At 40.6% G+C, this 18,967-nt stretch overlaps 1 protein-coding gene across 1 annotated transcript; it reads right to left on the bottom strand.

Annotated features, from left to right (window-relative positions):
* Positions 1-11,904: 11,904 nt before the first annotated feature.
* On the bottom strand, positions 11,905-13,665 carry LOC133911211 (transcription factor TEOSINTE BRANCHED 1-like). The gene has a single exon (XM_062353417.1). The coding sequence runs from the start codon at positions 13,170-13,172 to the stop codon at positions 12,084-12,086; it is 1,089 nt and encodes a 362-aa protein (XP_062209401.1). The 5' UTR covers positions 13,173-13,665; the 3' UTR covers positions 11,905-12,083.
* Positions 13,666-18,967: the final 5,302 nt, after the last annotated feature.

Here is an 18,967-nt window from a genome sequence, read left to right as displayed (position 1 = left end):
CATTTGAAATGCAACGATTTGCATGAATAATCTCACCGTTACCAGCATCAAGATTTTTCTAACAGCCCAAAACCGTTGGGGATGCCTTACATTAGGGAGGGTTGTCTAGCCATGGTTCCTGCGAGAGGTTGTGGCTGAGAGGCTAGGGGGCGTGATTATTGGCAGTAGCGGTAGCAGGTGTCAGGGTTGGCGTAATGGCGTTGGGAGGTGTCGCCGAGGCAAGTGACCCGGATTATGTGAGTGTTGGCGTTGAAAATCCTTATTTTTCCTTGGTGGCCACGTCAAGAGTCTCAAAGCAATAGGGATAAAGGTGTTCCCAATAGTTACTCAATGCCAGTTGGAGATTAGGTTTTTCAAGGAAACGTGTCTGTCATGAATAGTTTTGCCCATCGAGGAAAATCGATTGGCAGAACTATTTCCAATGGTTACTCAATGCCACAGCCAATGCATGCCCATTGACGCCGGATAGTTCTTTGATTCTAAATCCCTCAAATGAGCCCTATGTTTGGAAGTGAGACTCAGATTCTTCTTCAAAGCAGAACCTACTTTCAATCATCCGATTTGGTCATGTGAACTTAAAAGCTATGTTCCACATTGGGCTTGTTTGGTTCAAGCCCCAACCAGTTACCAAAATTTAGATGTCATCAAAACATGAGTAATACCAAAATACGGGAAAATATATTGTTTGGATCGTAACCTTGCTAATTCACAAGCAATGCTAAAACGTGAAATAAAAAATGATGTTTAGATTTCAGCATTGCCAATGGCATATATGATCCATATGTCATTGTTTTTTCTAACAAAACATATTTAAGTGAGATTTTATTTTATAAATTTAATTGTAAGAATATAACAGTGTGAATAGATCATAATTTAGATATACTGCTTCGTAGATATATCAATTTGAAACTTGTTCATATATGAGTTTTGGAATCCGTGCAGAACTGAGCTGCTGATACGTAGCTTTGGCTTCCATCAACTGGGCAACCAAAACGTCGGTTGAAGAAATGCTCGGACGTGCTTAGGCTTACCAAAAGTTTGAGCCAATCCAAATAACAACTAATTACCTAGAGCGTGCTAAAAATATTAGTATGACTGATTAGAGTTACTACCAAACGCGCCCATAGCCTCTCTTTCTTTTCACGTGTTTCCTCCTAAGACTAGACGTTCCCAACAAATTCGTATAAAACAGTTGAATAATTCCCACAGAGTTGATTCTTGTGAGGTTATGTGTGTTATGTGTTATGATCCTTCTTTTCCATCATTTTACACCTTATTTGGTCATGTGAACTTAATTGTAAGCTAGGCTAACCGGTGGCACATGCATGAGGCACCGAACATCCGAATGCCACATCTAGCCAAGCCACAGCTAGGCTAAGGTGTTTTTCTGGCAATGTGCTGATTAAAAGTTTAGATATCATATGATGAAATGAGAAGTAGTGTGCAAGTCGAAGGAGTATGGAGGGTTGGGTATTGCAAATACTAAGATCTTGAATGATTGTCTGCTAGTTAAATGGATCTGGAAGATTTTTAAGGACAGTAAAGAGACATGATGTCAGCTTCTCAAAGCTAAGTATATACCTCATGGTTATTTCTTTACTTCAAAGAGAAGAAGGACTTCTCAATTTTGGTAAGGGTTACATAAAGTGAAACATATTTTCAAGTAGGGGGCTTGTTATAAGGTTAATAGAGGAGATAAGGTTGTCTTTTAGAAAGTTATTTGGTTAGGAGACTCCTCTCCATACATAATTTCCTGATATGTACAAGTTATGTGCTGATCTTGAGATGTTGGTGGAGGATTGTGGTGGGGAGAATCAATGGAATATCTTGTTTAGAAGGACCCTTAACCTTTTGCGAGCAAGTGAACTTACAAAAATTGTATGAGAGATTCCAAGAGATTCATTTGAATGATAGTGATGATAAAGTGTTTTGGGCCTTAGATAAATCCAGGAATTTCACAACTAGATCCTTGTATAGATTCACCATATTTGGAGGTGCATTTAGCAAGGGGGCTGGACTGATTTGGGATACTAATCTTTCTTTGAAAATCAAGATCTTTTGATGGCAGGTTTATCATAATAAACTGCAGTCTGTAGCTACCTTGAAGAAAAGAGGATGGAAAGTAAATGTGAATTGTTCTCTGCGTGGTCTTTTGGAAACAACTGATCATATCCTTTTCAATTGTCCTTTAGCCTTTTTTGCCTGGTGTGGTCTCAGAGAATGTTTTGGTGGTATTCTCAAGCTATTTCTATGGATAATTTTCTATCTAATTGGTTTGGCTTACATTTTAAGGTTCAAAAAACTAGGTGTTTTTCTTTTTTCAGGGTTTATTTGGGCGGTCTAGAGAGTTCGAAATAAGATGGCTATAGAAAAGAAATTTCCTACGCTCTCAATTGATGTCATCTTTTCTGGGATTTCATATTTACAGAGATGGAGGATTCTTCTCAGTTTAGTTGATAAGAAAACGGTGGAAGTTGCCATGTATACCATTATAATGTGGGCTTCATCTTTTAAAAGAAATCAGATGTTGATGTCTGATGTGATGAAAATTTAACTTCTTGCCATGGCTGTTTCTATGATAAATTTTATGGTTTTTAGTGTTACTTGCTCAGGGGTGAGCTGTGTGTTTACAGTGAACTTGTTTTGCAGACTGTTCCTTTGATATGCTGGTAGCAACAGCTATCTTTTTTTCGTTTTCATTTTAATTTCGTATAACTCTATATTGACTTTTAATAGAAACCGAGTGTTATCTCGTTAAAAAAATCTAGCCAAGCCACATGTGTTGACAAGTCACCACACCTAGCAAGCAGCTGGTATGAATCCTCGCAAGAGAAAAAAAGAATGCAAGCTGATAGCCTCGTACTATTATTTCTGTAGATTTGATGGGTCGTACGCCATGGAAACGACATTTCCTGTTTGCGTTGCCTTAAATTCTGGGGGCAAACAGTAAAAGTTGTCCCCATCCTCCGGTTTCATCCAAAGGCAAGCGACGTGTTTCTTGTTCTTTTGTTTTCTTCTCTGGATGAGAAAGGAATATCTGCAGCCTTTCTCTACAGGAACTTTGAATCATATGCCCGAGAAGGCAAAAGGCATCACGCCGAGACAATATATCCACTCTTGAGAGAGAGAGAGAGATGCCACTAGTGGGAAGGAGATCGATGGTCACTCTACTAGTTTCTCTTCCAGGAAACTGAATGTTCGTGTTCCTAGCCGGGCCAGGTTCGTGACCAATGGACATGTGTTCGCGGCCAACGCCGGGACTGACCGTCATATGGTCGCGGGCGTGAAGGACGGATTGACTGCGGCAGAGGACGCACTCCAGAGGTTGCGGCCGATGCCGCTATGGCCTCGCTCCAGGTAGCCGTGACACAGACGGACACTGACGACTCAGTGGAGGACGTGCTCCAGCCAGCTTCGGCTTCCACGGTCCAGATAGCCGAAACACAGCCGTCCATCAACTTGGCAGCGGCGACGGATACGAGCCAGGAAGCTAAGGCTGGGGTGCAGACGGCCTTGGCGAAGGCCGCGCTCCAGGCGGCGCAGGCGGCCATGGTCGAGGCCGCGCTCCAGGCGGCCGCTGCGGAGCCCGCGTCCCCAGGAGGCTGCGGCGGAGGCCGCGTGGCAGGCGGCCATTGGCAGAGGCCGTGCTCGCGTCGGCCACGAGCCCGCGACAGAGGCTTCCTAGGCGGCCGTGGCGGAGGCCGCGTCCCAGGAGGCCGAGGCGGAGGATCCTTTCATAACGAGAAGGCTATGCTTGCAGCTTTGGTCAATCTCTTGTAAGCGCCACCTGTTGTTGCTTAATCCTCGCGCAGCTGCTTAATTCTAGAGGTAAGGTAGCAACTGAAGTGATCTTTTTTTAAGCAAGCTAGCAAAGTGATGCATTATTTTACTTCTGCTCTTGTACCGGCCTATAACATTTTTCTATTTCACATTTTTCCTCATTATATATAATAAGATGCTGAAGAACAGCAGTTGCACCTCTATACCTTAAAAAGGCAGACCACATCAATTGGGATTTAGTTTCTAGTACATTTTTTTACTACTCATTTTTCTCATTCCTATATGAGAACCTTATATTCAATTTCATCTCTGTATTCTAGTATCAAGCAAGTTGAAGAACCATATATGCTCAGATCGTCGAACTCAATTAGTTATTAGATAAGTTCATTTTTGTCTTTACAATCGCTTTAATGTATTGAGATTTACAAGAACTATATATATAGTTGATTTTACAGAGACAATATATATTAAAACGGTAAAGAATGAGGAAAAATGACAGGATTAGATTTTACTAGTAGTTAAGAATGGCAAAACTTCAAAGAATGTTAAAATTTAGGGCTGCTGTTTGGTTTTCTGTGGTGCCTTCAACTTAGGGGGTCATTAATGTTGTTATTCTCTTCTTCTTAATTGATTAGATAAGAGCTCCTATATTTTTATAAAAAGAAAATGTTGAAATTGAAAAGAGCATTGTTAATCAACTACTATAAGCTATACATGTCTAACCGGTTAACCTCCTTTTGTCATCATAAGAATACTAAATAGTCCTGAACTCTTAGATCAGGTTACACGTCAATTTGTTAAAGACTAGAAGTAGATATATACTATATAAATTCTATCTTATGTTGTTTCCAATAAAATATTATGTTCTGTTGGTTAGATTATACAATTCCGATATTTATCTATACATAAGACTAAACTTTTTCATATTCTACATATTAGGGTTTAGTCATATCGGTACCGAAAACCAGTTTTTGATGCTCATGAGTTCGCCGTCAAAATATTGTACACCACTATATACAGCCATGCATCATCTTAGTTCGGTGAGAACTTATAGCTGATACATAGTATTAGGATATGTAAGAGCTAGCCTACAACGTCCACATATATATGCTTTATATACTAAGATATCAGCACATGAAGTCTTGCAAAGAGAGAACAATAGAACTGGTTTCTTTAAATCAAAAATCGATCGAGGTGAGTTCATTTGTCAAGGGCCACATCGATCAGTTAGTTAAATAATCAGTCTTTGGTGATAATATACAACATTTTAGTGACGCGAAGGACTAATTCACTGTTCCAACGAAAATAGGACTAATTCCATATTATTTACCCAGAAAACTTCAATATAATGTATGCAAGTCAGCTGGCGCTATGTCATGCATGAAAGTGGGTAAATTGTGCAATGCTTTAACCATTTGTTCTACAATTGGAGTCAATTTTGCATTGACTAATAGTCTTCCTCTATTTTTCCAGGTGATCTCTGAACTTATGAATATGTGATAATTTCTAATTGAATATGGTGTTTGGAATTGATCACACGAACAAATTGAAAAGGTTTGACCCCGGCCCCTTATCAAGGCCAACTCAAGGCACATCTCTTTCCTATATATAGTGTTACATTGACTCTATGACATGTTGCATGTGCGCACTTTATTTTGAGACAGCTTAATCTTGTTTGTTCTTCTGGTTAATGTTACTCAACTTTATGGTTGATCTCCAGAATGTGGCTTTAACCGATGCTTATTATAACTTTATATTACTCAATAATTAAATATGGTATTTTAAAAGTGATTGTGATAAACTTAGTGATATATTTTTTATATGGCAAATCTTTATAGTTCAAATATAATAATGGTCATATTTTCGAAAGTTTGACCCCATAAATAAAACAGCAAATAGTAGTGTATCTACAAGTTGAACATAAATATCATGACTCAGTGTTACCTGGACGTCAGTGTCTAAATTTATTTGTCAAATCGGGCACCCCGAATCCGAGTCGGATTCTCACACCCGTGTCGGATTTCGAGTTGTATTTCGCGTGTTCAAATTTTCTTTGCCGAATCGGACACCCGAGTCCGAGTCGGATTCCGACACCCGTGGCCGTGTCCAGGTTTAATTTCAGCAAAATGTTTACCTAGGTTTATATGTAAACCGTAAGCAAATTAACCCAAAAGAATGCCAAAAATTAAAAAAGAATAAACTTATGTTATAAGTTGCAAATGAAAAAGGGAAGACAAACTTCCAGACGCATATAGTCTACGACAAAGTCCATCTCATGTACTGGGTATTCTGGTTAATTGTAATAGATAATTTTGTATGAACATATATTGCCCGGCCCATGGCAAAACAAGACAATGGATTTAAAAAATATGGATAACAACTATACTTTGTGTAGCATATACTCGACCAGTACCTATGTCCTTAGTTTAGACATGCACAAACATACCCTATTTTTTTCTGTCAGATACACTTTTATTTTGTTACATGAGCCTAGATACAAGGGGAAAGGTAGCACGATCAAGGGCGAGTGCGATGGTGTAATACAATTTCGGGTTCAGTATATACTGAGTTTTTTTATTCACAAACTAACCCTTTGACCTTTATATGATTGAAGCATGACAAAACCTTCATAGCATCTTTTCAGACCCATTGAATAAATCTACACTGGTATTCGATGTGAACAGAATTGGATAGCATGCTACCGGTAGCTAAGTTATTTCACTTAATTTACTCTTTCCCGTTCAATTTACTTGTCAATATTTGTGCACAGGCTGCACAGACCACAACAAGAAGCGCTTATGCATGCTTCAGTATCGTTTACATGGTTTTCTTCTACTAATTACATGGAGTAGCGGATACCAACTCTAACATGCACCATTAGCAACAAGCAATCAAATAATTGTGACATGTGGTGAAAAATAATGTTTCAGGAACCATAATAAGTATGTGCAAGTGTACATGTTTACTAAGAATCATGTGGAGAGTACATCAAGGTTCCAACTAGTATACGCTTAGACTTTCCCATCTAAAAACCACAGGAATTTCTTTTACTAAAAAGGCCACGGCTTGCTTGTTTAATTAATAAGTATAGAATAATTAATTTACAGACATACAAGTGGCTGAGATCAAACAGAAGAAAAGAAGGGGGCAAAAACGAGGGGAATAAGAGGCTAGAATGTACAAAGTGATCAGGAATTACAGTAGCGTAATCTGAGGGAGGCAACAGCACATGATCAGCATAAGGACATTAGCCTCCAATCCACCGACACCAGAGCTTCAGCTTTGATGCTAATAAATTGATCAGATCCGACATGTATGGCACTGCTGTTTTGCTGGAACACCCTTGGATTTCTCTCAAGCCATTTTTTCCAACAGCACGGACTGTGCTTGGAATTCCAACCTGATCTGAGTTTTCAAGTGAGTTAGTATTCGGATATGTTTCACGCCCCAATTCGTAGCCATTCAGCGATTTCTGCAATTCCTCTCCTTTGGTGTTGCTGTAACATGCTAATAACTGATGCTGAACTGTTTCCTGCTCAAGATAGCAGAGTTGACAAATAGGGTACGTTGTTTGGTCATCCTTGCTTGGCCAGATTGTCCGCAGCGAGGCACTTGTTTTGTAAAGCAAACCAAATGAATAATTAGATTTCATATATAGGTGACCATCGGACAAAGTTCAATATATCTTATAGCTAGGTTTGCATTATCAGAGCAGATCTGGATCATTGTGTAGTAGCACATGGGATAGTATATTGATTTGATTTGATGTGATCAATGCATTGAAACAGCATTAAGCCCACTTGATCATTCATGTTCCGTTCCATATCAGCACTTTATCATACTTTTGCAATCTTGTTAAAAATTATATATAAGGCACAGATTTACTGTTAGTTTCTCAAGTATTTTCTTACTTATTTGTTCTTTTAAACATTTATAAATGGCCCCACATAAACCATACTTCTGGAACACTTAGTGAAGGGGTACGGTAATCATTCTCTTAATTTAGACATTAGCAGTACTTGATTTGTCGATTAAATATATATTCTTATTACTTTTCAGATCTTAGTTTGTACTAATACACCATATCAAAAGGAGTACTATACATACTCTATTATACACCATTTTGTGTTTCTTAAACAATTCAGGATTAATAGTATGCATGTTTATATTACTGATGAGTCATATAGCCGAAGCATAGTGTACTTGTAACTGTATGTTTACCCCCAGTTTTCTCCCAATTTTGGTAGCAAACTTGAAGTTTCAATCTTAGTCAATAGTCAAGGGCGGATGCATACATATTGGTTTGTTTGGTCATTTGTCGACTCCATGCTTGTATTATGTTTATTTTAGACAATTGCATAAAAGCACAAGACTAGTGAATTTCTTTTGCATATGAACATGTCGTATCTCTTACAAAATTGCATAAAAGTAAAGATTAATAAAAAAATTATCTAACATTAACATCAGAACATGATATGCCTGGGTTTTTAATAATCAATCCCACTTATATTTTACTCTGGCTTCACATTTTTAATTGTGACAAACAGACTACTTAAAATGTTCTACGATTTGACCACCTCCGTGAAAGTACATGGAGTCTGCAATCTTACATGTGCCGCATGCATCGCTGTATGGCGTCTAGCAGAACCTGCTTGGTCTCACACAAGGGACAGTGAATCCTTTCAATTCGGCCTTTTTCCAGTGGATGATATGTTTAGCATATTTTTACATATGTTAGATAGATCCATGCATACATAGTTAGATCAAGGCGAAATCTTTTGTCAATGTCCACCCAATGGATGTCCCAATATCTATAATGCCGACTTCAAAGTTCTCGTCCAACGATTGATATAATATTTTGGTCAGTTTTGCTTGAATGGCAACCTTGTTCGATGAACTACACTATTGATTAATTGACCAGTTTATACTTTATATACGTCTACGCAGGTTTGGATCAAATTAAAGTGCTTCACACTGAACTAAGTTCTGATGCATCATGCATGGTTCCATCTCATGACTATGATATATACATGGACAAAGTGACATTTCAAGTGGGGCGTGCAGCTGGTTTGATCTCCTTGGATAGGCCTGCTGCAGAATGAACAGTTCTCTGGTACAGTTTGCTGCTCAATGTACGTAGTCCTGATATGGTACGTACGTATGCCTTGCTGCATAGATACAATCGCCTTGGTCTTTTTAACAAAAGTACTTGAGATTTGAGAATGACAAGACTAGATGCATGTGTGCACACACTGTTTGTCCTAAGCTTTGTAGTACAACATGTGACCTTTGAGAGGTTGCATTGTGTGGGCGGAATTAATCTATCGGTGTACAATTTACGTGCACAAACAGTTACCATATATTACTGCATGCTAGGGCCCATCGTGGTGACAGATCGATCGCATGCGTGCAGTTCTTGTTACGGCAGTAGAGAGAGGCATGCATTCTTTTATATTCGCTGAATTTTTATTTGGGAAACTGCACATATATATTGCCTTTTCCGTTTATTTTTGAACTTATGATGTTTTGTGGCTCATGCACGACACCAAAATGGGATATGTTCGTCTGTTCACCTTGAATTACGCCATTGATTGCCTTGATTTCTAATGAAGAAAATGCATGTTATTACTGAGGGATTAATTTTTTTATTTGTCCTAAACACAAAAATAAAAAGTATCAGGAAAATATTATCAAGAAACATGGTAATCATATTGTAGTAGTAAATCATCTCGCAATGAATAATGACAAACTGTAGAATATTAATTATGGAAAAACAATAGGGTTTTATATCAACTAACTATAACATTTTAATTAAGATAGTTGCATGCAAACAAAGTGTAAATTATGCAGATAAACGCATATAAAAATTCAAGAAAGGAATGTTAGTAGTCCCAATTCTTTTCTTTAGCAAGAGTACTCTCAATCCTGTTTGGAGAAGTATTCCACTTCTGTTTGGAAAAGGACAAGTGTGCTCAGATAAAGGGCAGAAGTTATGAACCCAAACCAAAACAACAAAGCAATAGGCAATCTCATCCAAAGCATGCAAGTAGAGGCAATTCAGGGTTTACAATAGGACTGGAGGCTAATTAAGTTATTTTTATTAGATTCTCATGTATGGTGCAAAAATCCAAGGGTCTAGAAAGTTCAACAGGGTTGTGAAAGAGTGGCCATTCATTGTACTCTTCTGAAGCTGTACAGTATGCGCTCAACATTGTCAATTTTCTCTCCTTGCTTGTTTTCATTCTATCAAGTGATTCACCTACGTTGTTTTTGACGATTGCACGTTCGTGCCATATCACACAATAATATATGTTTCTCATTTGTTTCTACTTGGCTTTAAAGATCTAGATAGTGCGTGGTTAAGCAGCTAGTAAGCATATGTATAAATCACCAGTATAGGAACCGAGCCTTGCTCATTTGATCATAGGTGTGGATGTACACCTAAAATACCTGAGTTCGAGTGCTCCGTGACGCGAACTTGGTTGCCTATTTCTGCTTTATTAATATAGTACAAGTGGTTTCTCCTACATGTATGCCATATAAATCACCACTGTTTACATGTTTTAACATGGTATTAGTACATGTTATAACCTGAATGCTGCTAATTAACTATATACAATAAACAACATACTATTGGAAACCAAACTTCAAATCTAGCAATAATATGGAAAGAGTGGTTTTCCAGGTAAACTGCAATTACAGACATAACGCATCTTATCAAATTGTAAAGAGAAACGAGTTCACATCTGAAAGCTACAAGATTTGTCTATGCAAGTACCATGCACATTTGGGGGGAATGCAATTATACACTTAATTAGGGGTGGTATCTGCAACTAGGTTAGAGATCTGCACTTATAATAATGTTTTTAAAAACTGTATGTATGCATCTTGTTAAATGCGCACATCTTTAAATTTTGTGCAAAATAATTTTTTATGTGCATTGTACAAAAAACTGAGATAAATTTATCCTTTGTGCACGTATAGAAGATTCATCTATTCGTTTTTTTAGAATGCACATATGTGAACTTATTTTTGCATAAATGTTTACAGTTGTACACATACTGTAACATGATGTACATGTACACACATTTTTTGAGAACTTTTTGAAATGTACAAAGCTAACTTAGGTGTAGATACATCAAGTCTAGAAAATCTGCATGCACTCTTTCTAATGTTAACGTCAAGTTAGCTGCATGTGTTGACAAAATTAAGATGCCAACGTCTCACTTTAACCTGACGATGATGTTGTCTCCACGGGCCTATGACACTTGTGTCGGATATGCGCGCGATAGTTATTGCTTGAGTAGCATGACTGAATCAATTGGCCAGATTTGAAGCTAACACATTGATGCACCGCTTAATCAACTTACCTGGCTTTCACCATATGTATGCTGGTCATCTGCTAATAATGAGCTACTGCCGACGGAATTAAGCAGAGTTGGAGAGATCGTATACTCAGTTGCATGATGTCCAATGAAAAACAATTGATAATTTGGTGTGCGAACTGAAACCATGCATAATCTTTTTCTATGTGAAAAAAAATGTAATTTGAAAACGAAAAATACAAGCAACTTTTTAGCATGAATTACAAAGAACAGAAGAGATGTCGATCGAATAGCATTAATTTACCTTGAGGGATTATACTAAATGAGTGCACTACCGTGCAGTATTCTCAAGAAGTTTGAACCAGATTTGCAATCCATGAAGAAAATATGGGAAATCAAAGCATTTGACTAAATAATTAACCTTCAATTCTAACTCAACAAAATGATTCGCTTACCTGATCAAAAAATGGAGCAATTATTTTATGAGAGCATCCATGAACTATAACAGCGTAAAAAAGCCATTGCTTGCAGATCTTCACATTCGTACAAGCGGCATCATGGTAAGAGAAATTGGCCATCAGAGTCTTATACCTAGTACTAGTAACTAGTAAGCCTCGATTTCAGCATGCGCTTCAGCCTTCAGCTTCTTTTCATTCTTTTACCAAACAATTGAATTACATCACCAGATATTATTTGATCTCCTTCATTAGAGACATATTCAGTTCGGCAATCACAGAATCAACATAGATTAGATTCCATCAATGAATCAGCACAGCGCATGCTGGATTGCTGGCTATAATACATCATGCGATGACCAAACCAAGTTCATCGTCACACAGTCAATTACGAAGGAAAGAAAGAGAAATACACACAGATTAACACAAGAAATTATTGATGAGGTCATGGGAGATGTGGCAACGATGGATATGTGTGACTACAGAGAGTAGTTCTAATACCGTACGTAGGTAGTGCCCGTGTTCAGTAGAATCGTGAGTTCTGAAAGACGACTCCGCCGAGCTCCCATTGTTCTTGGCAGAAGTAGTTGCTGCTGCCGCCGTATCCTCCATTGCCGAAGGCTAGGATCACGTCACCCGCCTTACTCGCCGTTGAGATTTCTTGCATCCTTCCTCCATTGTTGAGAGTTGATGAGCACCTCTCCTCCAATTCCGCCGCAGCACTGGCCGTGTTCATGGACGAAGAGAGGTTCAAATTGTTGGTACTCGGCCTGTCCCTCGCAGCCGCTGCTGCCTCGACGTCAATTGCTGATGCAAGCTTCACGCACCACATCTGGTGCTTCTCCCTCGTTCTCTCCCTCGCCCTCTCCCTCGCCCTCGCCCTCGCTTCCTTGTCGGGGACCGGGTGCGCATTGCCCAATTTTCTTGGCGGCTTCGGGGTGGTCGCTGCCCTTCTTGCTTTGGCAGGCTTCTTCCCCTCGCTGCGGCCATTACCCTTCAGCTGCTGATCTCCTCCCAGCAGCTCAGCTGGGTTGTGCTTTCCGTCTACGGAGAGACTGCTGGAGCCGTCCTCCACGCACTCCGACGACGCGTCGTCGGTCATGATCTCCTGGATGGCAGCCTTGGACGTGTTGAGGAGCCATTGCACCGTCTTGCTGGCCTTGTCGAAGCCGAGCATGTCCTGGAGCGCGAAGAACTTGCGGGCGACGTCGAGGGACAGCCGCATCCGCCGGTCCCTCATCCCGCCGGCGGTGCATATTTTGCTGTGACGATCCTTCCTCGCCGCCGCAGCCGACACCGACGCCCTGTCGAGGCTGACACCGCCGGCACCTTGTGCATTTCCGGCGTCCATCTTTGTCGCCGGCGGCTGCTCCATCAAAGGGTGCATCAGCAGCTGCGGCGAGTCGATCACGGCGGGTGGTGGTGTGGCGGAACCACTGCCGAGCTGGTAGCTGAGGTGGAAGCTCGCGTCGGCGGCGAAGGGAGGGGAGCAAGGGTAGTAGAAGAAGCTGCTGGATTGGTCTTGGTCCGGCTTTGGGGAGGGCGGGCTGAGCTGCAGCTGCTGGTAAAGCGGTAAGTCCATGGGGCTTGAGGAATCACAGAAAGGAAACATGTGCTTTACTGATGGGACTCCAAGGCTCCTGATGCCTCTCCCCTCTCTAGGTCCTGGGACTAGGCAGTGTATGTCTGCGAGCGAGTGGGAGAGCGGCAGGCGGCGGAGTGGCCTATAACCAGATGTGTCCGGCCATGCATAAGGTCTAGCTAGCCTTGTGTTTCAGGCAGAGAGAGAGAGAGGGTTAAAGAGGTCTAGCTAGGTGATCGATCAGACCATCTCTGTATGCAAGTGCAGAGAGAGAGAGAGATGAGGAGGGGTACTGGACTACTTGTACAACCTCTTGAGCTTCACATCCAGAGGGCATGGGCTCATGTTCATAGCTTGTATAGGAGACCAGCTAGAGAATTGTGCTTTGGAAGGCTCGCATTTTTTTGGATGTGAGACTTGATCTCCCCTACCCTAGCAGCTTGAGAGAGATGTGCCATCTTATAGAGAGGAAGAGGGAGGAATGCTTCCTGTTCGTGTGGATGAGGTGAGGCGAGGCGAGGCGAGGGAGAATACAAGGACCTGCACTATTGGGGGAAAAGTTGCGTGCATGTTGAGACGCTATTTGCTACAAGTGACGTAGTAGGACATTTATTGGCCAGATGGGAGGGCGGCCCTAGCTGTAGGATGGGTGTGCCTCCTTGAAATCCTTCTTCAGGAAACGAAAGATCGTGTATTTTTGTAACATCCACAGGGATTTGAGTATGCAGTTATATACACTGAACATGGACCATTGCTATATGTAGTGTACAACACATAGTAGGGGATCGATGTGGTCATTTGTGTGCTGGTCTTCTCAACTTTAGGCATATGGGATCTGTATGAGTTGTAATAGAGTGCATTTGTAATCATGTTGACATAATCTAATAGCGGTCTAGCTTGGCATCACACAAAACGACTGCTTGCTTGAAAATGAGTGGCGTTTTGGGTTGCTGCAGTGAAATAATTTTTAACATTGGCCTACATTTTGTAGGCCATTAGATTGATCGCATGAAAATGGAGTGCAGATTTATATAGAAAAAAATACTTCGATAATGCTATAAATTTGTTAGGCCAAACTTACATTGCGTGCAAACACCAAAGTTTCGTATTGAAGATGGCGGCGTTGCCAAAATATTACTTTTTGTGAACAGGAGTAACCTATATCAGGAGTTTCATTTGTCATCATTTGACGATAGTTAATTTTGTGTAATACCAAATTTGTTGTAAAATTGTTTGCGAACCCCAAGTATTGGATGCAGTTGATCACACCATTTAATTCTCGAGACAATACACAACTTGGAAGCTAAGGCACTAGCTACGATAATCTAGTTTGGTGAAGCCGCTATTGAATATTTTGGCATTTCACTTACTTTTTAAGACTATATTGTAAAAGAAGGGAATAAAGCAAAAATGTCCGCGTGAGGAAGGATCAGCAACTAGACAAAATATGTTATTCTCTAATTTTCCAAACAAAGTATTATATTATTCACAGCTGTTTCTGCACACATATGCTCTAGAAAAACACGCACATCACTGCAAAAGGCATTATTCATTTTCGGAATGCGATCGAGTTATTGACTCAACACCTACCGATCAATCAACTCGATCAGCAAAACATAATTCAAAGAAAGGTCACAAATTGACGATATTCCTAATGCTTTTGTACTTTTTGGACAGTTAGGCTCATCTCATCTTAAATACCTCACAGCAAGCGGATATAGATGCATATGCATATAGTGGACCACTCTGACCAGAAAGCCATGTAGCTCTCTTTAGCCAAAGAGTGCTGTTGGGCCGGTTAGCTGCACGAAGACATAACCCCTGTAGCAGCGGATAGTTCTTACAGAAAAAGAAAGGTGTGGGGCGCCTGGACCCGGATCCTTGCACTAATAATGAATTAATTGAGAGGATTACTGTTCATACAGTTAAATGTGCTTGGTGATACGGTGTACATATTACTTAATCATTCTTTACTGCAGCGACAGTAATCCAGTTTAATCCGCATGTGTTCTGGTACTGTAGCTCACTACTTAGTAGTACTGTAATGCTAAATCTGATACATCCATATTAAAATCAACGGGTTAAATCAGATCTAATACATTTTACTGGCAATTACAGAGAATCCCGATCCGGCGCGCCTAGCTGTGGATGGCCGCATGGGCAACTGATTTCACCCCCAAACCCTATTGCAAAACAATGAAGTTGTGTATTTCTCAGTACTTCTGAGCACACAGTCATTCTCAAAATAAAAAATAAAATAAAGTTGTGGCCACACAATCAATCTAGCTAGCATTAGCGCTAGGTCACATTGTATTTCTTAGAGTAAGGTGCGCCGCGTCGCGCAGTAATATTTGAAACTGGCAAGTGAATGGATTGAATGAGCAGTACTGAGAAACTGAGAATTACACATGCTGCGTGCTTGCTATTGTGCTTCTTCCTCATTTTTGTGGAGTCAAGGAGTGCTTCTGTAAAGAATACAACGTACCCAGCCCGCTGATCTTCAACATCCATCGATATGTAAGTCTTCTTTTCAACAATTATTCTTGCTATTATTTCCAATATTTGTCTTTTGTCAAGGGTTGAATTTTGGTTTTCTATGTATTATTGATCTATACATGTGATACCAACCCATATATTAGCGTGCACCCCCTATGTTAATTACTTTATTTCATTTCTTTTGTACGATTTGTTTTGTCTGCGTCATGCGATAAAATTACCTAGGCCAATTGCTAACTTAAAATGACTTCTTTGGATCCCAACATAAATAAGCATAAATACTCTATATTATTTACTTTACACAAATTGAAATTACTTATTCTTCTCGCTTATTACACAAATAGAAATTGAAGCATAAATACTCTGTACTGCAACTCAGTCACCTCTATTTATTTCTTTTCGAGAGACCGAGATTTTTCCCCCGGTTGCAGTACAGTCCATTAATGTTGCTTTCGTTAATATATTGACAATATTTTCCAGCGACACAGGAGTATATGGATAAGTGGCGCAGATGTTACGAGCCTGACGACACGGACTATGGAGTATGGACGACACAAGTGCGCTAAAACCTACTACTTTTCTTGGTGGATAAAACCTGCTTTAATTTCTCCTGAAACCAAATCATGCCCAGATAGCTAGATTCGTGATCAAGAACAGAAGTTTGGAAATATTGGGATACAGGCAAGTGGCAGCGCAGCACTTCGTTTTCGTGCTGCACATGTACGTGGACTCTGCCTGTGGATTGATTGGACAGTGTTTTTCTTTTTGGTAGTGGCTAAGTATCCGGTGTAGTTCTTTTTGGTAGTGGCTAAGTATCTTCAACCATAAGAGATAGTTGCTATTTTTTATTTTTCTCAGCGCATTTTTTTATAAAATTCTGTTTTCAAGTTTTTTAGCTCATCATATTTAGAACTATCTTTTATTTTTTTTCTTAGTTAAAATTTAGCTAGATAAATTAAATTCCTCTCCACGTCAATAAGATTCTTCTTGATGTTAGTTTTACCTTTATCTCTTTATCTCGTCCATTTCTCTAATCTCCCTATGCTACAGTAATAAGAGCTAAAGGTAATCATCGTAGATGACCTAATTGCCACAATTTGCACCGGTCTGTTTCTTGGGGAAGTGTGAGTGGTAGCTAGAGAGGTGAGGGGGCCAGGCCCTTTCTCGTCCAAAGTGGAATTTGCCTCTGGTCTCAATGCCGTTATTGGGGCACACGTTTCGGGATGCCAGAGGGAAGTGGACACTGCCTCTCCTGTAGCCTAAAGCAGCCATGGAAAGCGACACTCTGCTGATGATGCTCTCCCAGCTTTATAGCTAGCCTCACTCACAGACACTTCTGTAGATACAGTTCGACTCCATCCCCAACAGATGTTTGGATGGAAATCGATCGATCACAATCTATCGCACGATAAAAGCATACACTGACAAAGTTCATGTGAAGTTTCGAATAGGCCCCAAAGATGCACCAGAAGGCAGGAATTTTCATAAAACGGATTTATGATTTCATGGGAATCTTGCATCTGAAATTCACAAGCTTGAATCCTTGATATTTGTACCAGTTTATGATCCTGCCCCTACAGTTGGCAGCAACGAGAGTGGCAGATAGATAGATTCTGGACCAGAGGCTAGGCGTGGCAGCAGTAATGTTTCGACGGGTAGGGAGTGTAGCAGTAAATAGCTATGGATATGTCCATCAACGAGCTAGGAGCCCAGGACTGGACTGGCAGCGCGCATGGGAACAGTAGCTGGCCATCGCCTTCCGCTGGGCGCGGCCGGCGTCTGTACCGCAAAAAAACGGATATTATATCCGATATATTTGATTCATAAGGTTTATTGATAAACTCTAGTAAATTTTTTATCATATTTAATAAAAAAATTTGAATTTTATCGTAGGAATCTAATGAATTATATTTACCGGAAAAAAACGTGCGTCTGTTCCGCTTTCACTTGTCGCTATAGGTGAGCAGTGACTGATCTGAGTTTGGTACGTAACGAGCATATGGTCATGGTGGGTGCGCAGGGCAAACACTACTCCACCTACAAAGCCTACCTAGCTACTGCTGGTGAGTGTCCCCTAGCCTGCGTTACACTGCATGACTGGCTCTCTTCTCCCCCCGCACCCCCTCTCTCTCTCTCTCTCCGACTCCTCTCTCTCCTCCCTCTCTCTCTTACTCTTCTCTCTCTCACCCGTGTTGCTATTGGAAGCCCGAAGGGACAATTATTTCTTGCTGGTGCTGTCATCGTCTCTCCGCTGCTACTGTCTAATATGTACTCTCTGCCCCCCCTCATCACTTGCCCTACTGTTTGACTGATCGATGCATCTCTCTCGCTCGCACGAGCACGCACATGGTGGGAAATATCTGCTGGCTGGCAGTGCTGCCCCAGCCTGCTAATGGTCAGACACTGATGGGGATGTGAGCAATGCTGAGAACGCAGTCTGTTGTTGTCAAGGACATGCTAAGAAAACTATATAATAATACTATAAATCGTCATTAGTTTATGATATTTTTTTCAAGAAAAATATTATAAGAATTAATTTGAATCTATAACCTTGCATTTTAGTGACCGGTACAATCATCGTTAAAGCCAAACAAAAATCATCACAGACTATACACCAAGTATTACGAAAAAACAATTTTATCATAAAAGTTTGACTTCCACATGTAACAAAGTTTCATTATTATAAAATTTTGTTATGCGTAAAACAAGCATGGCCCATCAGTCTGTCAGGATCTCAGATGTATGTATGATGTGAAAAGTAGGGAGACATAATAGAAAAACAAATAACACATCCCAAAGTTCGAATCTAGGATCGGTCGGATGAGGAGAGTCAGTACTACTACTAAACTATGGAGGGAGTTTGAATCCTTACATCTAAAATTTTATATATACATAAATCTACAGCCTACCTATCAGTTTCATGCTAGAGCAACAAGTATGTTTTTAGGATTTGGCGAGAAAATAGATCGCTCCCCCACCGTTGAGACGGCGGCACACCCCCTAAAAAAAGAAACGATGGCGATGATGACGCACTCCAGTGACGCAGACTAGAGGCGATGGTGCGCACCTAACAGCGTAGATTTGCGGCGCCCTGTGGCGGCACAGCTAGGTGGCGCATTCCGGCGAAGATGGCGGTGCACACATGTGGTGTTGCCTTGAGGTGCAGGCCGGCGCAGTAGCCACGCCTCTGCGGCAACACAGTAGCACTGGAAGGGTTTGTCTTCCTCGGCAGCAATGTTTGCCATGCGACCAACCATCCGGCTGCAGCAACTAGTCCAATCAGTCTTCCAACGAAGGTATGGATGTCCTCTTGTCCGTATTGGTTTCAG

This window comes from Phragmites australis, chromosome 3 (genome assembly GCF_958298935.1).
Source record: "Phragmites australis chromosome 3, lpPhrAust1.1, whole genome shotgun sequence".
Classification (NCBI taxonomy): Eukaryota; Viridiplantae; Streptophyta; class Magnoliopsida; order Poales; family Poaceae; genus Phragmites; species Phragmites australis.
Note: the sequence above shows the minus strand (reverse complement) of the source record. Positions and strands in the feature narration are given on the sequence as shown.